This window comes from Nelumbo lutea, chromosome 6 (assembly GCF_056320005.1).
Source record: "Nelumbo lutea isolate HS-2025 chromosome 6, American lotus-T2T, whole genome shotgun sequence".
Taxonomy (NCBI): domain Eukaryota; kingdom Viridiplantae; phylum Streptophyta; class Magnoliopsida; order Proteales; family Nelumbonaceae; genus Nelumbo; species Nelumbo lutea.
Window position 1 is genome coordinate 42,414,964 of NC_142689.1, and position 18,355 is coordinate 42,433,318.

At 36.9% G+C, this 18,355-nt stretch overlaps 1 protein-coding gene across 1 annotated transcript; it reads left to right on the forward strand.

Moving 5' to 3' along the window:
* Positions 1-7,002: 7,002 nt before the first annotated feature.
* LOC148848758 (uncharacterized) lies at positions 7,003-9,008 on the forward strand. The gene is made up of 4 exons (XM_088948065.1): positions 7,003-7,846; positions 7,957-8,133; positions 8,283-8,408; positions 8,584-9,008. Exons 1-4 carry the CDS (start codon positions 7,244-7,246, stop codon positions 8,662-8,664), a joined length of 987 nt encoding a protein of 328 aa, XP_088804191.1. The 5' UTR covers positions 7,003-7,243; the 3' UTR covers positions 8,665-9,008.
* The last annotated feature ends 9,347 nt before the right edge of the window (positions 9,009-18,355 follow it).

An 18,355-nucleotide genomic window follows, 5' to 3' on the forward strand; every position in this document is an offset into this window, starting at 1 on the left:
AAGGGATAATCCTTATCTTATCTGCAGATTAGATCAGCCAGCTCCTAATTTAATTAGGAAGTTTCCAAATCTAAATCTCATTTAGATCTTGGACTCTCTGAGTGGATAGGGTGTGGGCCCAATCCTATCAGTTGATCTTATCTCAGAATTCGCCCCTTAAAGACTAATCAAATTAGCCCAGTTCGAAATGGGCTTAAGGCCCATTTAGGGTTATGTATTCATTAAGCCTTCCAAACTGCTGCCCAGTTGGGCTTCCTTGTATGAAGTGGGACCCAAACATTGATCTACACATCAGCCACATGGGTTCAGCCCAGCCTTTGTTACAAGGCCTGGCCGAATACACTGTTATGGACAGTGCACCCCTTGAAACCCATCAGATGGGCTCTATGGGCCCAACACTTACCCTAAGTGGTCCCTGGGCCAAGCCACCTTGTAACACCCAGGGACTGTGGGCAGATGGAAGATTAGCCCATCAGGTATTATCCTCAATGGCCTTACACTCAACCTTTCAGCCCATAATGATCATACACTACCCGACAAGAGAGGACCTCTCCCTCGGCTGCAAGGAACAGTGTTGCACTCAAGTATGAATCCCGGGAATTAAAACCTTTTGCAAACACTTCGAAAGCATAATATATATTCTCTTATATCTCATATAAAATATATTTTGCAAAAACAAATCTCAACGATTGAAATCGGCTGCCAGCAGTCTTGGTTTCCATCAGTGAGAGTGTATCCCCGATCATTACCTTTGTCCGACAAAGGGGCTGATCCTGTCACTATGATCACCCACTCAGATGAATTCTCGGATTGTCCCAACATACCCAGGTTTTGACCTTGGAAATAGAAATCAATTTTTTTCTCAAGTTCGATACATAAAAACAATCTTTAAGAGTTAAAATTCCTTCTCTAAAATGTAAATCTATAGTTCCTATAGTTGTAACTCCAACTATTATAGAAGTCCCCAAGTAAAGAGTCACTTCTCCGTCACTCAGACTTCTGCTTGTCCTGAACCCCTACAATGCATTACATGCATGAGTAGAAGCCCCAAAGTCAATACACCATGATGTAGAAGTGACCAATATATTGGTCTCTATGACAAAAGATTCGAGATTAGCTGATGTCTTGTCATTTTTCTACTTTTTAGATTTGCTAACCTTTTTCCCGAGGCTTCTTCTTTGTCTTCCTATTCTTCTTGCCCGACTTTCCACTTTCAACAAGCATGGCTATGGGCCCATCCTTCTTTATCAGTTCTTCAGCCCTCTACAACATATTGTTGGGTTCCTAAAGGCTAACATTTAGCTTATTCATGTTGTAGTTCATGATAAACTGATTGAAAGAATGATGCAAAGAATTCAAGATGGCATCAACTTTAGTGACATGATCTAGCCCAGATCCAAGAGCCTTTAGTTCATTAATGTAACCCATCATCTTTAGACAATGGTCATATACCTGCCGGTTGTTAGACATTTGAGTGGTCATAAACTGCTTTAAGACATTTTCTCAAGTAGAACGATTCTTCTCTTCGTACATGGTCCTCAAACTATCCAAGATATCATTGGATGTTTCGATCTGATCGAATTGTCTCTGTATCAGATTGTCCAAGAAGGCTATGATAAAGCACCAGGCAAGAGAATTCTTCTCTTACCATTCTTGATATTCTTTCCTACGGGCCTCAGAAGCCTTATCACCCGGACGATCCGGAGCAGGATTTTCAGCAACCTTGTCAAATTTCTCGGATGTTAATACAAGCATAAGGTTACGAAACCAGTCGTCATAGTTTGGGCCCTTAAGCATATTGTCGTCCAACAATTTGGCGAATTGTATGTTTGCCATTTCTGATAAAAGGCAAAGTAAATATTAGTCCACAACTTCAATTGATTCATATTATCCACATAGAAGTGGCTTTTAATCTATGTTCCATTTCCATTTATTCATCTATGATATTTCCCTCTTATCTCAGTGACAGAGTGTGCAATGTATATCTCTGGAAATGTGAAAAATCGCATACAGTGCATGGAGCCAACTGTTTCAGTTGCATAACCCCACCACCTTTTGTGAAGGATCATATCCACTCATCTTATGAACTTTCCCTTTGGCCTCAGTCAGACAAGGTTCATTGCCATTTTAGGTTAAACTTTTCTATCAAGTAAGTGCAAATCCATCATATTCGTGAATATCAAGGTACCGTGAGAGAGTCTTCCAATTTAGGATAGGCCCCTCCCACATCAGTCTATGACACCCCTATCATCTTATGAAACAACCAAATAGACTCACTAACAAATGGATAGCCCAATTTTATGGTGCATCTCCTCATTACTGAAAAGCCCATATTCATGCCAATGATGGAAGGTCTTTAGAAAGTTCATCATATGAATCTCCCTATCACATGCACTTATATATAACTAGAGGGAACAATAAATTATGCCCTAGTTCTGATTTAGGTCAAACCAAAGTGGCTGCCACTGACTTTCTCAAAATCAAATTCAGATGGTTCCTAAATAGGCTAGGGTTTTGCACGGTTCCTCTTGGGGAGAAAGTTGATGTGGGGCCCATCAAGAAGGGAGATCATCCAATGATTTTATGGACACCATGGCAATGATGTGCATTCAGCCATGGTGTGCGAAGAAAAACACTAATCGAATGAACATGGGCTAAGTGCTTATGGGCCATGTGCATAGCACATCACACATACATGTATCACATGCATCACATAATTGATCCAATCAATTAAATCAACTATAAAACCCTAAATTAATTAAGTTAAATCAATATCAGCCCATTAAAGCCCATAACATTATCAGCCCATTAAAGGTAGTTCGGCCCATATAGCATTTATGCTGAATTAGGGCTAATGTAGTTTTAACTTAATAAAACTGGGTTTCACAGGGTGGGCCAAATTGTATTTTGTAATAGGCCATCAAACCCTTGGCCCAAATCAAAATTTGGGGTTGAGAACAAATCCTTATTGTACCACAGGTTCGGTCCAACCAGTTTAGACCAATCTTGTGTCAAACCGGCCTAGGGTTTGGTGTCTATTGTAAGATACAATTCAAGATTGTGATATGAAATTAATTACAACCGATTAAAGACAATCAAGAATCAGCAAGAATACATATCAGAGGGCTGTACGTGTGATTTCACACCTACAAAACAGAGGGTTAATAGCAGATAGTGAAACCGTTATTTGCAAATCGCAGATTGCAGTTTCTCAAATTGCAAAAGGTATTCTCTTCCTCCATGCTCTCCAGCAAGTCTTTAGACATGAAAAAAGTATAAAAACCTAATTTTCTATTAATTACATCACATCAAATCCTATACATTTTGTCTAAAATAAAAAAAAAAATTATCTACAGACCAAAAAGAATAGAATAAAAATTTGCAGGGTTCTCGAATCTTGCCACCTTTAAAGAATTCGATCTCCATCACACAACAGCCCAAGAATCCAAGAAACAATTACAGAACCATTCCATAATCATTAAAGAATAATAAAGAATTAATTTCAGATCTACATGCCCATTACTAAGAACCGACTTCTTAGAAAAATAGTAAACTTGCACAAATCGGGTAGAACAATTTCTGCCCATTTGCGCAGGTTCAGATCTGGTCTAGATTTAGTTCAAGACTTGAACCTGGCTCTGATACCACTAAAGGGAAGGGAGATCCATCATATGGATGGCTAGGCGAAATTTCAAAAATTTTCCTTCTCCCTTATAGGAATCATATTCCCAGTTTTAGAAAACTGCTCTTTCAATGATCATTTTTGAAACAAACCAGACCAAATCTGAACCAAGATTAGGGAGAGGTATACCTGATACGGAATCCACGCAAAAGCTCCTCTCAATGTAGGTGTTCATGCCCAAAGAGGTTACCAAATCCTTCCTCCACTGATGATGACACAGCTTAGGGTGAGGAAGAATCAACAAGGGGTTTTTCAGCAAGAATCGAACAACATTGTGAGCACAACTTCAATATTGTTTCTTCTACTAAGAAACAATATCAAGATCCAATGTTGATTACTCTAAGAGGTGGAGATTGAACAGGGTAGGGCAACAAGAGCAGAGGGAGAAAGAATTGAATGCAGAAAATAGTGGAACTGTGTAACCTTTTTCTAGTTTGCCCTCCTCTTGATATATAATCCTTAAAGAATCAACCTCCTAATCTGATTAGGAGTTTCTTGATCCAAATCTTTATTTGGATCTGATCTCTTTAAGTGATAAGGCTTATCCCTTATCTTATCTGCAGATCAATATCAACTTCTCCTAATCAAGTTAGAAGTTTCCTAATCCAAATAGGTAGATTTCTTAACTTAAGGTAGGCAGCTAAAAGGAAGAAAGACAAATGATTTCACAGCTCCTCTTTGCCCAATTGGGCCTCCCTCTCTCCTCCCTCCTTGGAGCAGGAGACCCACTAATGGACTATGAGGCGGGCAGGGTGGATAGTTGACTTCTCCCTAATTGGTGATTGCGTTGCTAATCTGAAGGCATTTGGGGAGAGCTGCCCCAAGGTGATCAAAAGACCTTTCAAGATGTCAGTGATTAGGCACATGGGAGAGAATCTCAACCTAGCCTCGATGTCCTATTCGTAAGCATAGACCATGTTCTCGCTATGATGCCATGAGACCTCATTGGGGGTAGGATGTTTGAACTGGAAGGCCTTTGGGGCCCTGTGGAGAAGACAAATCTTTTCTAGGTCAACTAAAGTAGTGCGGGTAGGGGTAAATCGCTTGGAGGGATGTATGATGAGCTAGTTATAGAGCCTTTCTGAGATTGAGGCACGCCACTCCAACTCCTGATGCTCAAAAGGGGGGGGTGAATCAGGGAGCTCTCCTTGCTTCATTTAGAGCACCCTATCCATCTCTCCAAAGTCTTCTGCTAGAGAGCCCAACATGGAATTTAAACAAAGCAAAAAGAAAGTGAACTTGGGAGGGAAAGACTCACCCGGAATGAGAAGAAAAAGGACCAAGAAGGGGACCGACTTGAACTGGGAAGCCTTAAGAACTGTGCTCTTCGTCTCAAGAGCAAGACCAGTTTGAATAGTTGAACAAAAGGGACCCCACCCCCCCAAGGGGTCCTTGTTTACAGGCAAAGATGGTAGACCTCCAATGACTAAAATCAAACCAATCTGATGGTCAAAACTCGCGATGGCTGGGCTTCTTGAGGCCCGAAACCGATTAAGCACAGTTTTGGATTCCACTTTGAGTTAATTAATGGCTTCAGGTTCGTGTGTGCGACCAACACAACCTGTCAAAACGAGTTGGAGCGACACATCCCTTACAGATCGACGGATTTTGAGGAAAATGGCATGACAGAGTGTGACAAGAACCGTCCCTCTCAAGTACTTCCATCACATGAGCTAGTTCACCTCGGCCTTGGAAGTGGGGGTAGAAGTAACCTCTAATTGGGAGAAGCCATGTGGCAACTTTAGGAACATTCACATCCCTACCTATGAGTTGCACCTAGAATGAGCATGTCACCTTGGACCAGCATATTCTCCTCGAATACCTAGGCTAATCTCAGCTTTGGGGGAACTCACCTTGGGGACCCACCCACGCCTCGAATAGACCAGTCACTACAACCACAGCAAAGGCATAAAAGGGCAGCTCAGCAAGCGAGCCAAGCTGCATGCATAAGAAAGAACACCCCACCGGGACGAGTTGCACCAGGAAAAGCACTCGGGCCCTCTGACCTCATCCTTCTTGCAAGTATCCAATCGACCTCTAAGCTGCCTTTGAGCTCCTACTGAGACTTTTGATCTTCATCAATATACATTTAAAATACTGTATATTAAACACAATAGGCACAAATAAATTAGAGATGAGATTTTATAGAAAAAGAAATCTTAAGGTAGTGTTTGATACTATGTTTATATTGTGGATGGTCCCGCCAACAATAATAATTGGTGTTCAGATTGTTTGGGGCAGTCCCTGTCTCCAATAACTTGTGGATAGGGACCGTCCCAAATCAATTTCTCGTTCATGCTTATTTTTCATGGATGGTCCCCAATCACCGGTAGACAAAAAGGGGTAAACTAATTGGTGTTAGTTCATTGGGGATGGTCCCTGTTCCCAATAACTTGTGGACAATATCAATTTCTCGTTCATGCTTATTTTTTATGAATGTTCCCAACCACCAGTAGACAAAAAGGGGTATATGATATTATACATCACATGTCTTAGTATTTTGTTGTTTTCTTACCATTCATTACACCTTCAAGTTATAATTTTGATGATATACCTTTTAATTTTTTAGCATAAGTTCTACTACTTTTATTGAAGTTTTAAATAATCCAATAATTGTTTATTGAATTATTTAAATCTTTAATAAAAATAGCTTTGTTATTGTTTAATTATTTTTCTCATTTATTTTTTGTTAAAATATTTTTTATTGGTTAATATGAATTTATTGATGATATTTCCAAATTAATTTGGATTATTGAATATAACCATTTATTTATAATCAATTGTTTAATATATATAAGATATATGAAATTAAAAAATATGGTGTGAACTAATTATCTATTTTTCATACAATTGATCAACAAGTTGATTGTGTATGGAATCATAAACCCACGTTAGGATCGTATCGGGTTTGAATTTGGGGTTGTTTTGGAGTTGACCTTAGGGAAATTTGTATTAACCTGACCCATAAACATTGCAGCTTTAGTTGGATATAAGTGTATTTATTATATACGAGATGGACCAGGCCAGGTCAGGTTCATCATCCATCTTCAATTAATAGGGCCGGGTCGGAAACTGGACCTGACCCGTTGACATTCCGAGATCAGATTTTAAACTTTACGCAGATAGGAATTTGGAAGGCATTCTGTTTTGGTGGTGCACACAGGTAGGAATAGCAGTTTGTGGGGCGTCTACGGCCCACCAATCCAAAGATCACGATTGATAGGCCAATAGCCCATATGACAACGTGATGAGCATCTTCAGCACCATCAGCCATGGTGTTCGCTATCATATTAATTTTTTATTTAATGTTGTAAAAAGATGATGCAAATGCACATGCGCTCTAAAAGGCTACTAGTCTATTCTGTCTCTGTCTACTGCATAGAAATTGGACATCGAGACTCAGTCTTCCTATTATAATCTCATTTCCTTCCAATCTCACAACCAGAGCGCTCTTAGTTCTTGTCCTCTGTTTCAAACCCAAAGAATAGGCACGGAGAAGTGAAGCAAAGAGAAAACGAATTCAGACTTCTCCTTCGCTTACACGGCCAATTCTTTTACTCGATGTCCTCTGAACTTTTCCTCTTCGGTGGCCCTTTCTTTCGAAGCTCAAGTTCCGACATGATTTCCTCCGATGCGGACTTGCAGTTCTTGTCGGAGCATTTCCATCCTTTTGCTGAACTACCCTTTGATATCCTCAATGCCTTCTCCGACGACCCAGGCCTTCAAATTCCGGCCGACCCATCACCCCCCACCCACCAAAGCCCGTATGATATCGTCTCATGTTCTCCACCAAGCCAACAGCTGGACAATTTATCACTGAGCCCCACGACCTCTGTTCCCTCTGCTGTCGAGTCGGCTGTTGGTAATACTCCAGGTTTATTTGTTTTGGATGACTTTGGAGTGAAGGCGGAGGGGGATTACATGAATTTTAATAATTTTCGCATAGTTTCTACTTTTTCAAACGGTCATGGTACTGGGAAGGGAACAGGGATGATGCAGAGGAGCTTCAGTAGCCAATCTCTTGACCGAAAACCGAGTTTCTTCCAACCTTGTTTCAATCCTCTCATGGAAACCCCAAGTTTCCAATTCCAGCCTGTGAGTTCGAATGAAAAAAGTAAAACATCGGTACCCATGAGAAGGGTTTGCAGTACTGGAGATTTACAAGTTAGAACTATCCTTTTCTTGGCTTTGATTTTGTTATGAGCTTTCTGTCAAACCTAACTACATCATCTCTTTCTTTTTTCTCTCTCCTTTTTTTTCCATTTAATCTTCAGAGAATCAAAGGAAGGCAGCCAAACAATCAATTCTCCTCATGCCCCTTAAGCACAGAGAATTCGTTTACAGAACAAGCTGGGTTCAAAGTCGGACGTTACAGTGCAGAGGAAAGGAAACAGAGGATTGACAGGTACAGAGGCAAGCGCAACCAACGAAATTTCAACAAGATAATAAAGGTATAAAAAAATGAAAAAGAAAAAGAGAAAAACATCGCTTACTTTAATCAAGAATCAATAGAGTAATCAAAACTTGAACAACAACGAAATGGTGAGCGTGATATTAATCTGAATAAGGATTTGTCCTTACTCTGCTCTTCTCTGACCAGTATGCCTGTCGAAAGACACTAGCCGACAGTAGGCTTAGAGTACGTGGAAGATTCGCCCGTAGCGATGAAACTGCAGAGATTCCCAAGGTTAAAGGTTTTAACCGAGATGAAGAAGACGAGCATTGGGTAAATTTCTCTTTCATCCATCTCTCTTTCTTTTTCACAGTTCCACTCTCCTCCCTTTCTGTTTCTCGGAATTACATTCAGTATATTCAGTATAAAAGAAGGAAGCAGAGAGGAAAGAAAAAGAAGCTAAGACACGAATGTAATTACTGTTGGTGAATCTTAATGTATTTCGTAGATTGACGGGTTCCACGAGGATGAAGAGGCGACGATGAGAGCAGGGTTCACCAAAAGCTTGGGCAACACTCGGCCTCAGTAGTAGGAGTCGGAATTATAAGGGCCGTAGTCAGTAGGTGGGGTTGAAGCATTCTTCTTTTGTGGCAAGGGCTATCTAAATACAGCGCCGATGGTTCAGCCTTCAGGTCTTTGACTCCGGACGAGGACAAGACCTAGGTCTTTGGACAGGGTCTATTGGGATGACAATTTTCACCCTACCCCGCCGGCAAAATTGGTGTTTGGGCAGGGCCAGGTTTTGGAATTTTATAATCCATATGTATACGGGTAGGGCATGGTATTAAGCCAAACCCGTCCTCACTTGGACAATGGATATTATGTATTATGTGTTTAATTTAATAATATTTTATGATACATTAAATTTAATAATATTTTGAATCTTTATGTATAGGATGATTGATAGTTTATGTGTTCTATATATTTTAATCAAATAATTGAAAACCCTCAAATCCGGCGTAAGTTTTGGACCCGATCCATCAACCCAATTTGCTCCACCCTCAAATGCGGAGAGGGTTTTGATTTTGAAAGCATGATTTGGAGAAGATACTCTTGAAAGGTTTAAGGAAGCGGAAAGGATCTAAAATTTATAAAACCTTCTCTGAACTCACCGTATTGCCATCCCTACTTTGAAGTGATCTAATGTAATCAGTCTCAAATGATGCATGATGGGGTCACAACTCACAACCAAGCTGGCAAAATAATGTATTATCTTTCATGGTATCATCATATGTTAGTAATGATTTTCATTATTTCTTTTTTCTTTTGCATCCTTACCAACTCAACCTAAACCCCAATTTTACTTTTATCATCATAATGTGATGGTGGGTGTTATTGGGCATTTCAATTGGGACTGTGATATGGATGGTTTTGAATCGGTCATGACTAGAGTCTGATTTTAGACTCCAAAACCATGTGACTGATTGACCAGTAATCAATGGATCAAAACTGTTCTATTTTTTGATCGGTTTTCAAAACTTGTTGATGTGTGAATATTAATGTGCCGATCCGCCAAGTACTTATAGTATAGATTATGATTAATTCTTGTCTTCATCAGATTAGTCAATTATATGAGAAATTGCACCTGCACATTTGATTGAAAATTTAATTTTTCTCTTATAAAATCAAGTTTTGAACTTGTCTCACATTGAAAAATTATAAGTTTTGTTTTCAGTATTTTAATAGGAACTGATTTACACTACTTAGAAATAGTAGAGGAGAGTATGAGGGTTTGATACTGCGCAACGCGTGTGCATGTGTGTGCGGCGCGTTGAGGCGTACTTTGCTCGCGAATGGCAGCTTTGGTTTTAATGCGATGCTGACCGTTGATCACTGTTGATGAGATCAACGGTCACGATTTGATCGGGTGTGATTAAGAGGCACAATTTAGAGAAGGCACTGTGCCTTCTTTGAACCAGTACCTACCTTTTCTTCATATCTCTTCATAAACTATTTAAGGAGCATGAATTAGACTTCAAAAACACACATATTCAAAATCCACTTTCTCTCTCTCTCTCAGTCCGGTCTGTTACAATCTCACAGAAGGTTTCTCTGGAGATTCTTCAATTTTGCTAGTTGCAGATTCTCGCCCAAGGCTCTGTTGTATCCTGGGAACGGATTTGTTTATAACCCAACAGCAAATTCAATGAAACTGAGTGGAGGTAAATAACGTTATAAAGACAGTGTCTTCAACGTGCATTAGAACTTCTCCTCCAAAGTTACAGTGACCCCATTTTCCAATATGATTGACCAGTAATCAATGGATCAAAACAGTTCTATTTTTATATTGGTTTTCAAAACTTGTTGATATGTGAATATTAACGTGTCGACCCGCCAAGTACTTTTATGTATGTATTAATAGAATTTATGAAGATGTTAATTATAGTATAGATTATGATTAATTCTTGCCTTCATCAGGCGGGATTTGTTTTTTTAGATTCGATTCCAAGTCTCCCCTACAACCATTCAAAAACCTTAACCACAAGATTTTGGGTTCAAGGAAGGAATTAATCCTAACTCATTTGCCTAGTAAAAAAGTTAAAAAAGAAAAAAGAATAACAGTAATTTTTTATGCAAAGTAAAATTGTTTATTACAGCCTTTGCTACATATGCAACATTTAGCAAAACAGGTTTTGTTTTCTTTCTACAAAAGACTGAGTTTGGGCTATGGCCAAAGACCCTGCCGACTGCTTTGTGCTGTGTAACACAGCACCAGTATTCTCTGACAGACAGCCGCTTTGCCTTTTTCCTCTACTATTTGTCGGTTCCTTTTTTTAATCATATGCTTATTTAGTGATTGGGTGCAATTGTTTGGGAGATTGTTCAATGCTGATGAATCATGTGGTTCCCAACTTCCCATTTAATATGATGAATTGAAAAGATGGAAACCTGTTTAGAAGCTGAATCTATAATTCCGACTTTTCAACTTTTTCTTTGGCTTCTTTTTTTCTTTTTATACATTTGAGAGAAATAACAGCAAAAACCAAAAAAAATAAGAGAAAAACAAAAGGAAATAAACAAAAATACACCAAGAGAAATTAAAACGACGCGTTTGGCTTGGTGAGATGGCCCCAAGCATCGAAGAAACAAATGTAGTGAAGTCCATGTCATTAGGCTCGGGCCAGATGCAGTCATTGAATGACCCAGGCTTGCTAGTCAATCAGTCGCGAAATTTGCAGAAATGACGAGCCCAAAACAATCATTGGTGGCACTATCCATTTACGAAGACACTCTATGATGATATGAGAATCTCCTTCAATGATAAACTTATGCTTAGGGAATTAAGCTGCAACGTTGTAGGCTTCCAACGCAGCCAATGCCTCAGCCTCATTTGTCGAATATACGCCTATGTCTTTACAGCTGACCCATAAGGTCTGTCTCCATTCGTCTCTTAGTATGGGAAATGTCTTGTTCATGAAAATTTTGTTATTTTTTCTCTTCCAGATATTCCACATGATAATACCAGTTCAGATCGGTGCCCCACAACGCCCCCACAGCATATTTTTTTTTTGTCGTGTATTGGAAACATCTCTTGATGGCCACCGACATTATTAATTCTGATATTATGATTGAGAAATGTGGAGATATACTGTAGGATGTTGTGAGGCGTAGATGTTAACTCTGATGATACAAGCTTTTTTTGGGTTTAATTTGGTATTTGCCATGACTGACTAATCCATAATCCTGTCCCACCAAACCTCCACTCTTTCCTCTGAAGTGGGCATGGGAATAGACTCACTGAATGTTACCCAAATTTGTTTCACCTCATCACAGTTATGAAATAGGTGTTTTAATTCTTCTTCATATCCACAGAATGGGCATTATGCTCCGTCTTAGCATCCCATCTTTTTTAGTCTGTGTTTTGTCAATAATTTGTTACTTACTATCAGATAAATAAAATAATGAATTTTGGGTGGGCTCTTTTTAGGCTGTGTTTGGAAATGATGCAAATATGTAGAGTGTAAAATGGTTCATATAAATTACAAAATTGGGTTAGTTTTGCACTGACAAATTTACCTTCTTACCAAACATACTTTTAACTGTAATGGATGCAAACATGAATTCCAATAAAGCATCTGCTTTTTTTATCAAAAGCCCACTCGAATACAAATTTACTACTTTTTTTATTGATGTACTTTTACATCTTATTATTAATGTAAATATGCATTGGTCTGTCATTTATCAATGTATAAATGTAATGTTGCCAAATACATGCAAAAATGAACCAGAGTGCAAATTTATCCTGAACCAAGATTTACACTCCATTTACATGGTTTCCAAACGCAGCCTTAGCATCCAAATTTTCCTTAATCTTATAATTCTCTCATTCTCCTGCAGTTGTCCTTCCAGGAGAAAGTAGGCTGATTTCATAGAATATCCACCAGTTGGATTATGTTTCCAAATCATTCTATCTTCCACATCCCTCGTTGAAATTGGAATATCCCGGATTTGATCCCATTGTTGGGAGTTGACCTTCTCTATAATCTTTTCTTTGTCCCAAGTTTTTGATTCCGTAATGAACTCACTGACCTTACATTGTTGTTCCATGTGGGGGTTCGTCTCTTCATTAGCTAATATGTTATCCCCCACCTAAGTATCCGTCCAGAAATTGATAGATCTCCCATTTCCTATCTTCCATCTAACTTATCATTGAAACAAATGAGTGGAGGATACATGAATTAAAAAAAAAAAAAAAAAAACTAATTATTTGCTAAGGAGATAAAAGCTAACGAAATCCTAAGTGATGGACTATGCAATGTATTCTATTAAATTTTAAAACCACAAGAAATTAAATAACTTGTAAATAAGAGAATTAAATCTAAAAAGACTTATGAAGAATGGGAAAATAAAAAAAAACCCTACAATTTGAACCACTAATATACATGAAATCGTGACATTTATCAGGGGGTTGGAGGGTTGAACTAGATAAAATAATGGGCTTAGGGGGAAGTGACTAGATGAGCTTATGCTAGATTTATGGTCCTCTCAAACTAAATTCATTATATGCTGGAAACGTGAATGTTGACAGTGGAAGTCATGCAATGAGTTTTGAATAAAAGGTCGACCACAAGGCTGAAAATTAGGAGCCGATTTTCTACCCATTCTTTACCCGTTGTGAATTATAGTCACACATCTCAATTGCTGATTTTCTATCCACTCTCTACCCATCGTGAATTGTAGTCACACACAATCCCGAATGAAAAATTAGAACTGATGAATTGGAAAGGCTAGAGTACATGCTAAATGAATAAAAAAAAGAAAAAAAAAAACTGATGATTGTGCATGGGTTGATCTTAAAACTAACTAGATTGAATGGATGATGGATACTATTCTAAAATTTAAAACATAAAAGTGCTGCAACTAAGTTTTGGTTAAAACGCTATTTATGCTAAGAGAATGGATATGAATGCTAAATGCAACATTGCTAATAGCAAAACAATGTCAACTATTCCTATTTGAATTCAATGACTAAGAAAAATTAATGGATGTTACTAACTACAAAACTACAATGGAATTTGAAATGGATGGATAACTACAAAACGAAAGTGAAAGATTGATTCATGACAGTATGTAAATGCTTAAAAAAGTATGGGAAAAGTAAAAAAAAAAATACTTAAATAACGATTTCATGTTTATCTTCATATGGCTGAAAGTCCAATCTTGCTTATTGATTACTTTGTAGGCATACAAAAACCATGTGGTATTCTGATTTTCATTGCCCGAGTGCGGATTTTATTGTTCGAGGAAACTCAGAAAAACCCTAGAATGAGAGAAAACCTGTGCAGCTTTCTTCCACCGTATCCTGCAGCATCATTCATACATTCGAAAGCCTCTCTCCATTCTTATCAGAACATTTAGATGTTTTGATAGGGTAGAATTATTGGATGTGTGGCCCAAATGGTATAAAAAGACTGCCGTAGGAATTGTCATATCATTGCTGCATTGTTTGATCTTCAAGCATGTTCCTTGGCTTGCTTCATAGCTTCCAAAGGGTGTTTCTTGGAATGTAATACTGATGTAGAGGGCTTTCAGGACATGAGAGGGTGGAAAAAGAGTGTAGGAGTGGGTTAGAGAAGCTTGGGGCTGCTTATTGAAACGTGAAAGGGGTATTCTCTAGGTTAATGGGGGTAGAGATCTCCCCTTGAGTTAGGTTGTGCGTGTCTAGGTTAGGATGTGTGTAGGCTTGACCTAAAGGGGTTCTTTGGATGTGATGGAAGTTTCCTCATGAGTTTGGATATGGGTTAGGGAAGCTTGGAGCTGCTTGGGACTTGAAGGGGGGGGGGGTATTCTCTAGACTAGTGAGTGTATGGTAGTCTCTCTAGGTTTGATTGTGTCTAAAATGTGAGAAGGGGGGGTGGTATTTGTAGATTTTTTGAGAGGGGAATGGAGGACTGAGATGGGAGATAAGGGAGATCAACGGATGATGTTTAAAGGGCTTTTGGAAGAAGATTGATTGAGAGAATAGACTGTCAAGACAGCTTTGAAAGAGATCCTCTCAGCCAATCATGACGATGAGTGGAAGATTTCACTAATTTACCTAAATTGGACATTCCAAGTTTAGGTGATTGGCTTGATTGATTGGAGGCTCCTAGATGGTTAAATCTTGGATTTTAAGATGGTTCTAGGGTTTGGGAGAAAGGTTTGGTCGTGGGATACCCTAGGTTCGAAGTTGTGGTAAAGGGATTCCAAATGGAAGGCCTGGATCAAATCTAGCATCAGATTTCAAGATGGAGGGGTTAACGGTGTCGGAATTGGATGATTTCGACATCGTTGGACTTGAAATTGTGAGATATATCCCATCTATAAGGTTAGATTTCAAATTTCATGTGGCATATGGTTCAGGATAAAAAATGATCCCGATTGGACAATCGAAATCAGTACAGTTTTGGGTCTTGAGATGAAGGGGTAAACTGTGTCAGATTTGGGCGATCTTGGTGTTGTCGGATTTGGATTTTTGGGCTCTACATGCTTATGGTCTTAGATTTCTGATTTGATATGAACTGAGGTTCATGATCAAAATGACTCCGTTCAGATGATCAGAATCGGTTTTGTCTTCGGGTCTTAAGATGAATGGGTAAACAGTGTCAGAATCTGGTGATCTTAGTGTCTTTGGATTTAGATTTTTGGGCTCTATGTACCTATGATCTTGGATTTCTGATTTGATATGAAATGAGGTTCTTGAGCAAAATGACTCTGATTGAACGATCAAAATCGGATTCGACTTTGGGTGTTAAGATGAAGGGGTAAACTGTATCGGATTTGGGTGTTCTTGGTGTCATTAGATTCATACTTTTGGGCTCTACCGTCTTTGATCCTTGAGGCCCAACTTTTGTAAAATTCCAAAAATATCCCCAAATTAAGTGTGAGATTAATTGAAGCATGCTTGAAGTTTGAAATGATACAAAAAGACTAAACGGCACAAAAATGATATGTCTACACCCCTATTATTTCCTCTATTCCATAAAATTTTTTCCTGCTTCCTCTCAATATTTCCGATCACATTTTTTTGGAAATTTGAATACTTTCATCAAGAATTGATGATTTCAGTATGCTCCTTCCTCTCAAAATCTTCAATCACGTTTTTTTTTTTTTTTATGAAATTTGAATACTCTCATCAAGAATTGCCGCATCATGTTAATTGATGATTTGAGTAACATCACTCTACAAACTATTTCTCTTCCATCCAATTAATTTCTTGTCTATATTTTCCTCCACATTTTTTAAAGTTTCTTTTGTCACTCTACCTTACTTTTTCTTTGGGTTCTGATTTGTAAAACGGGGTGCTTTGGTGATGTATTTGCGAGGGTAACATGTTCCATTTATGAGTAAATGTTGATGATGGAACTTAAGTAAATTTTATTGGTCATGTTCTTAAGGCTGTGTTTTGTTGCAGTGCAAATTTATTTACACTAGTAAAAATGCAAACTCTGGGTTTTACTTTATTCTGTTTTGTGTCTTAATTTACTTCATTTGTACTGTAATTATACAAAATAAGTTAAAACTTGAAACAAAAAATAGGTCAGAATTTTCACTCAAATCATTTGCACTGTCATGATTTTGCATCAATGCAAATTTATTTGCATTGCAACCAAACACAGCCTAAGGATCCGTTTGTTTGCGATACAAATGCTGAACCGGGGTATTTATGCACCCCGGTTCACGTTTGCGAGCGTTTGTTTGAAACGTAAAAAAGTAATGATTATCAGAGCATTATTGTACCTATTTTTTGGATACAATTTTGTGTTCATTTGATAATTAACTTTTTGACCAAAGTTGAGGAATTGAAGCATAAGTTAGTTGGAGCATTTAATGATTGGCCCACACCTTTGCACCGAATTCAAACAAATAGGATGAATGCAAAAACGGTTTAAAATGTGAACCGTGTTTGCATTCATGAACCGAAAAATGGGAAAATATGTAGTGTACATATTTGTGTTTGCATTGCAACCAAACGCAGCCTAAGGTTTAGTTTGGAAAGAGTATAAATGCAAATATGTATGTATAAATACGTGCAAAATAATATAAAATACAAGATTTTTCACTCTGCATATATGTATTTGTACCCCTTTGAAATCCTTAGGAATGGGATTCTCATTCTAGAGTTTCTCAAAAGTAAAGAACTCCTAACAAAGAATAAAAATCCTGAACCTTAATATTAATAAAATAATAAAATAATAATAATAATAATAATTATTATTATTATTATTATTATTATTATGATTATTATTAATTAAACAAATACAAAACTGAAAACTTTAATTGATTTCAATTCCAACTCCAAATGAACCAAAACAACATCAAAATCAAATTCTGATTCCTGTATGAACCAAACAAACATCCAAAATAGGCAATTCTGGTTCTAATTCTAGGAGATTTCAATTCTCTGATCCTAACTAACCATAAACCAAATGGAGCCTTAGTTTCTATAGTTGAGGCTTTATGTCCTATTCAAAACATCAAATCCTTCATAAAAATAACTGTAAATCCCATTTGAGAAGCATTGAGCATATATCTTCACATGTTAAAAACAAAAAAGATTACAACAACCGAATCCAGCCAAATTGTTCAATAACAAGGAATCTTTTTCTTGGTCTCCACATGACCATATCCATCATTCCCTTTCAGATTATCATTATTAAATAATTGATAGAATAACTACTTCAATTAAATACCCTATCATACCCAAGGATTAAAGTATCGGTATTGGGTATCGTATTAGATAGTTTGGATATGGATACAGATATAGATACGCTTTAGAAACGCATGGATACAGACGAAAGATATGAAAACAAATAGATACGTTAGGAAAATAATACAAATTTCATAAATACATCAATTACACTAACTTTAAGGCCATGTTTGGTTTGAAGGAAAAGGTAAAGAAATCTATACAAGGTTTGTAAACTTTGTAAAGGTTTCCCTCCCTTTCCTTTCCTTTCCCTACTTTTTCCTTCAAACCAAACATAGCCTAAAAGTGAAAATAGCCACAAATAAATAATAAATACATACAACTGTATATTTTAATGATAAAGAAATATATTACTAATATAACAAGATACACAAATATCATATAATTTTGTTGATAATCTATCAATCAAGAGTCCAAGACTCATATTATATACTTTTTACAAAACAAAACATGCACAAAACCATTATTATGTTAAATTCTATAAGTCAAAGACACAAAACATATGCAATTGTTATATTTTAATTACTATAGCAATTATTTTTTTATTTTAAATTTTCAACATTAACAAAAAAGTCAATTAAATATTAAATTTTAAAATGTTTGATAATATCAAAATTATTATCACATGAAATTCATAATTTTTCTAAGATATATATATTATTATCATATTTTTACTTTAATCTTAATTGACAATATAGCAAAATTATTAAAATTTCTAAGATATATATCATATGAATTGATAATTTTTAATTACTAAAGTAACGATTCAATTATTATCATTTTATTTCTATAAATTTTCTGAAATAACAAATCATTTTTGTATAAATTTAAATTAGTGGATTTGATAAATTCAACTTAATATAATATTCTTGAATATTTTGTAAAAAAAATATTTTTATAAATAATAAATATGTTATTTTTTAGTCTAAATTAAAATATCTATGAATAATTTATAAAAAAATATATTAAAATTTGAAGATACATGTAATGTACAAACTTATGAATTTTAAGTACTAAAATAATTATTCTG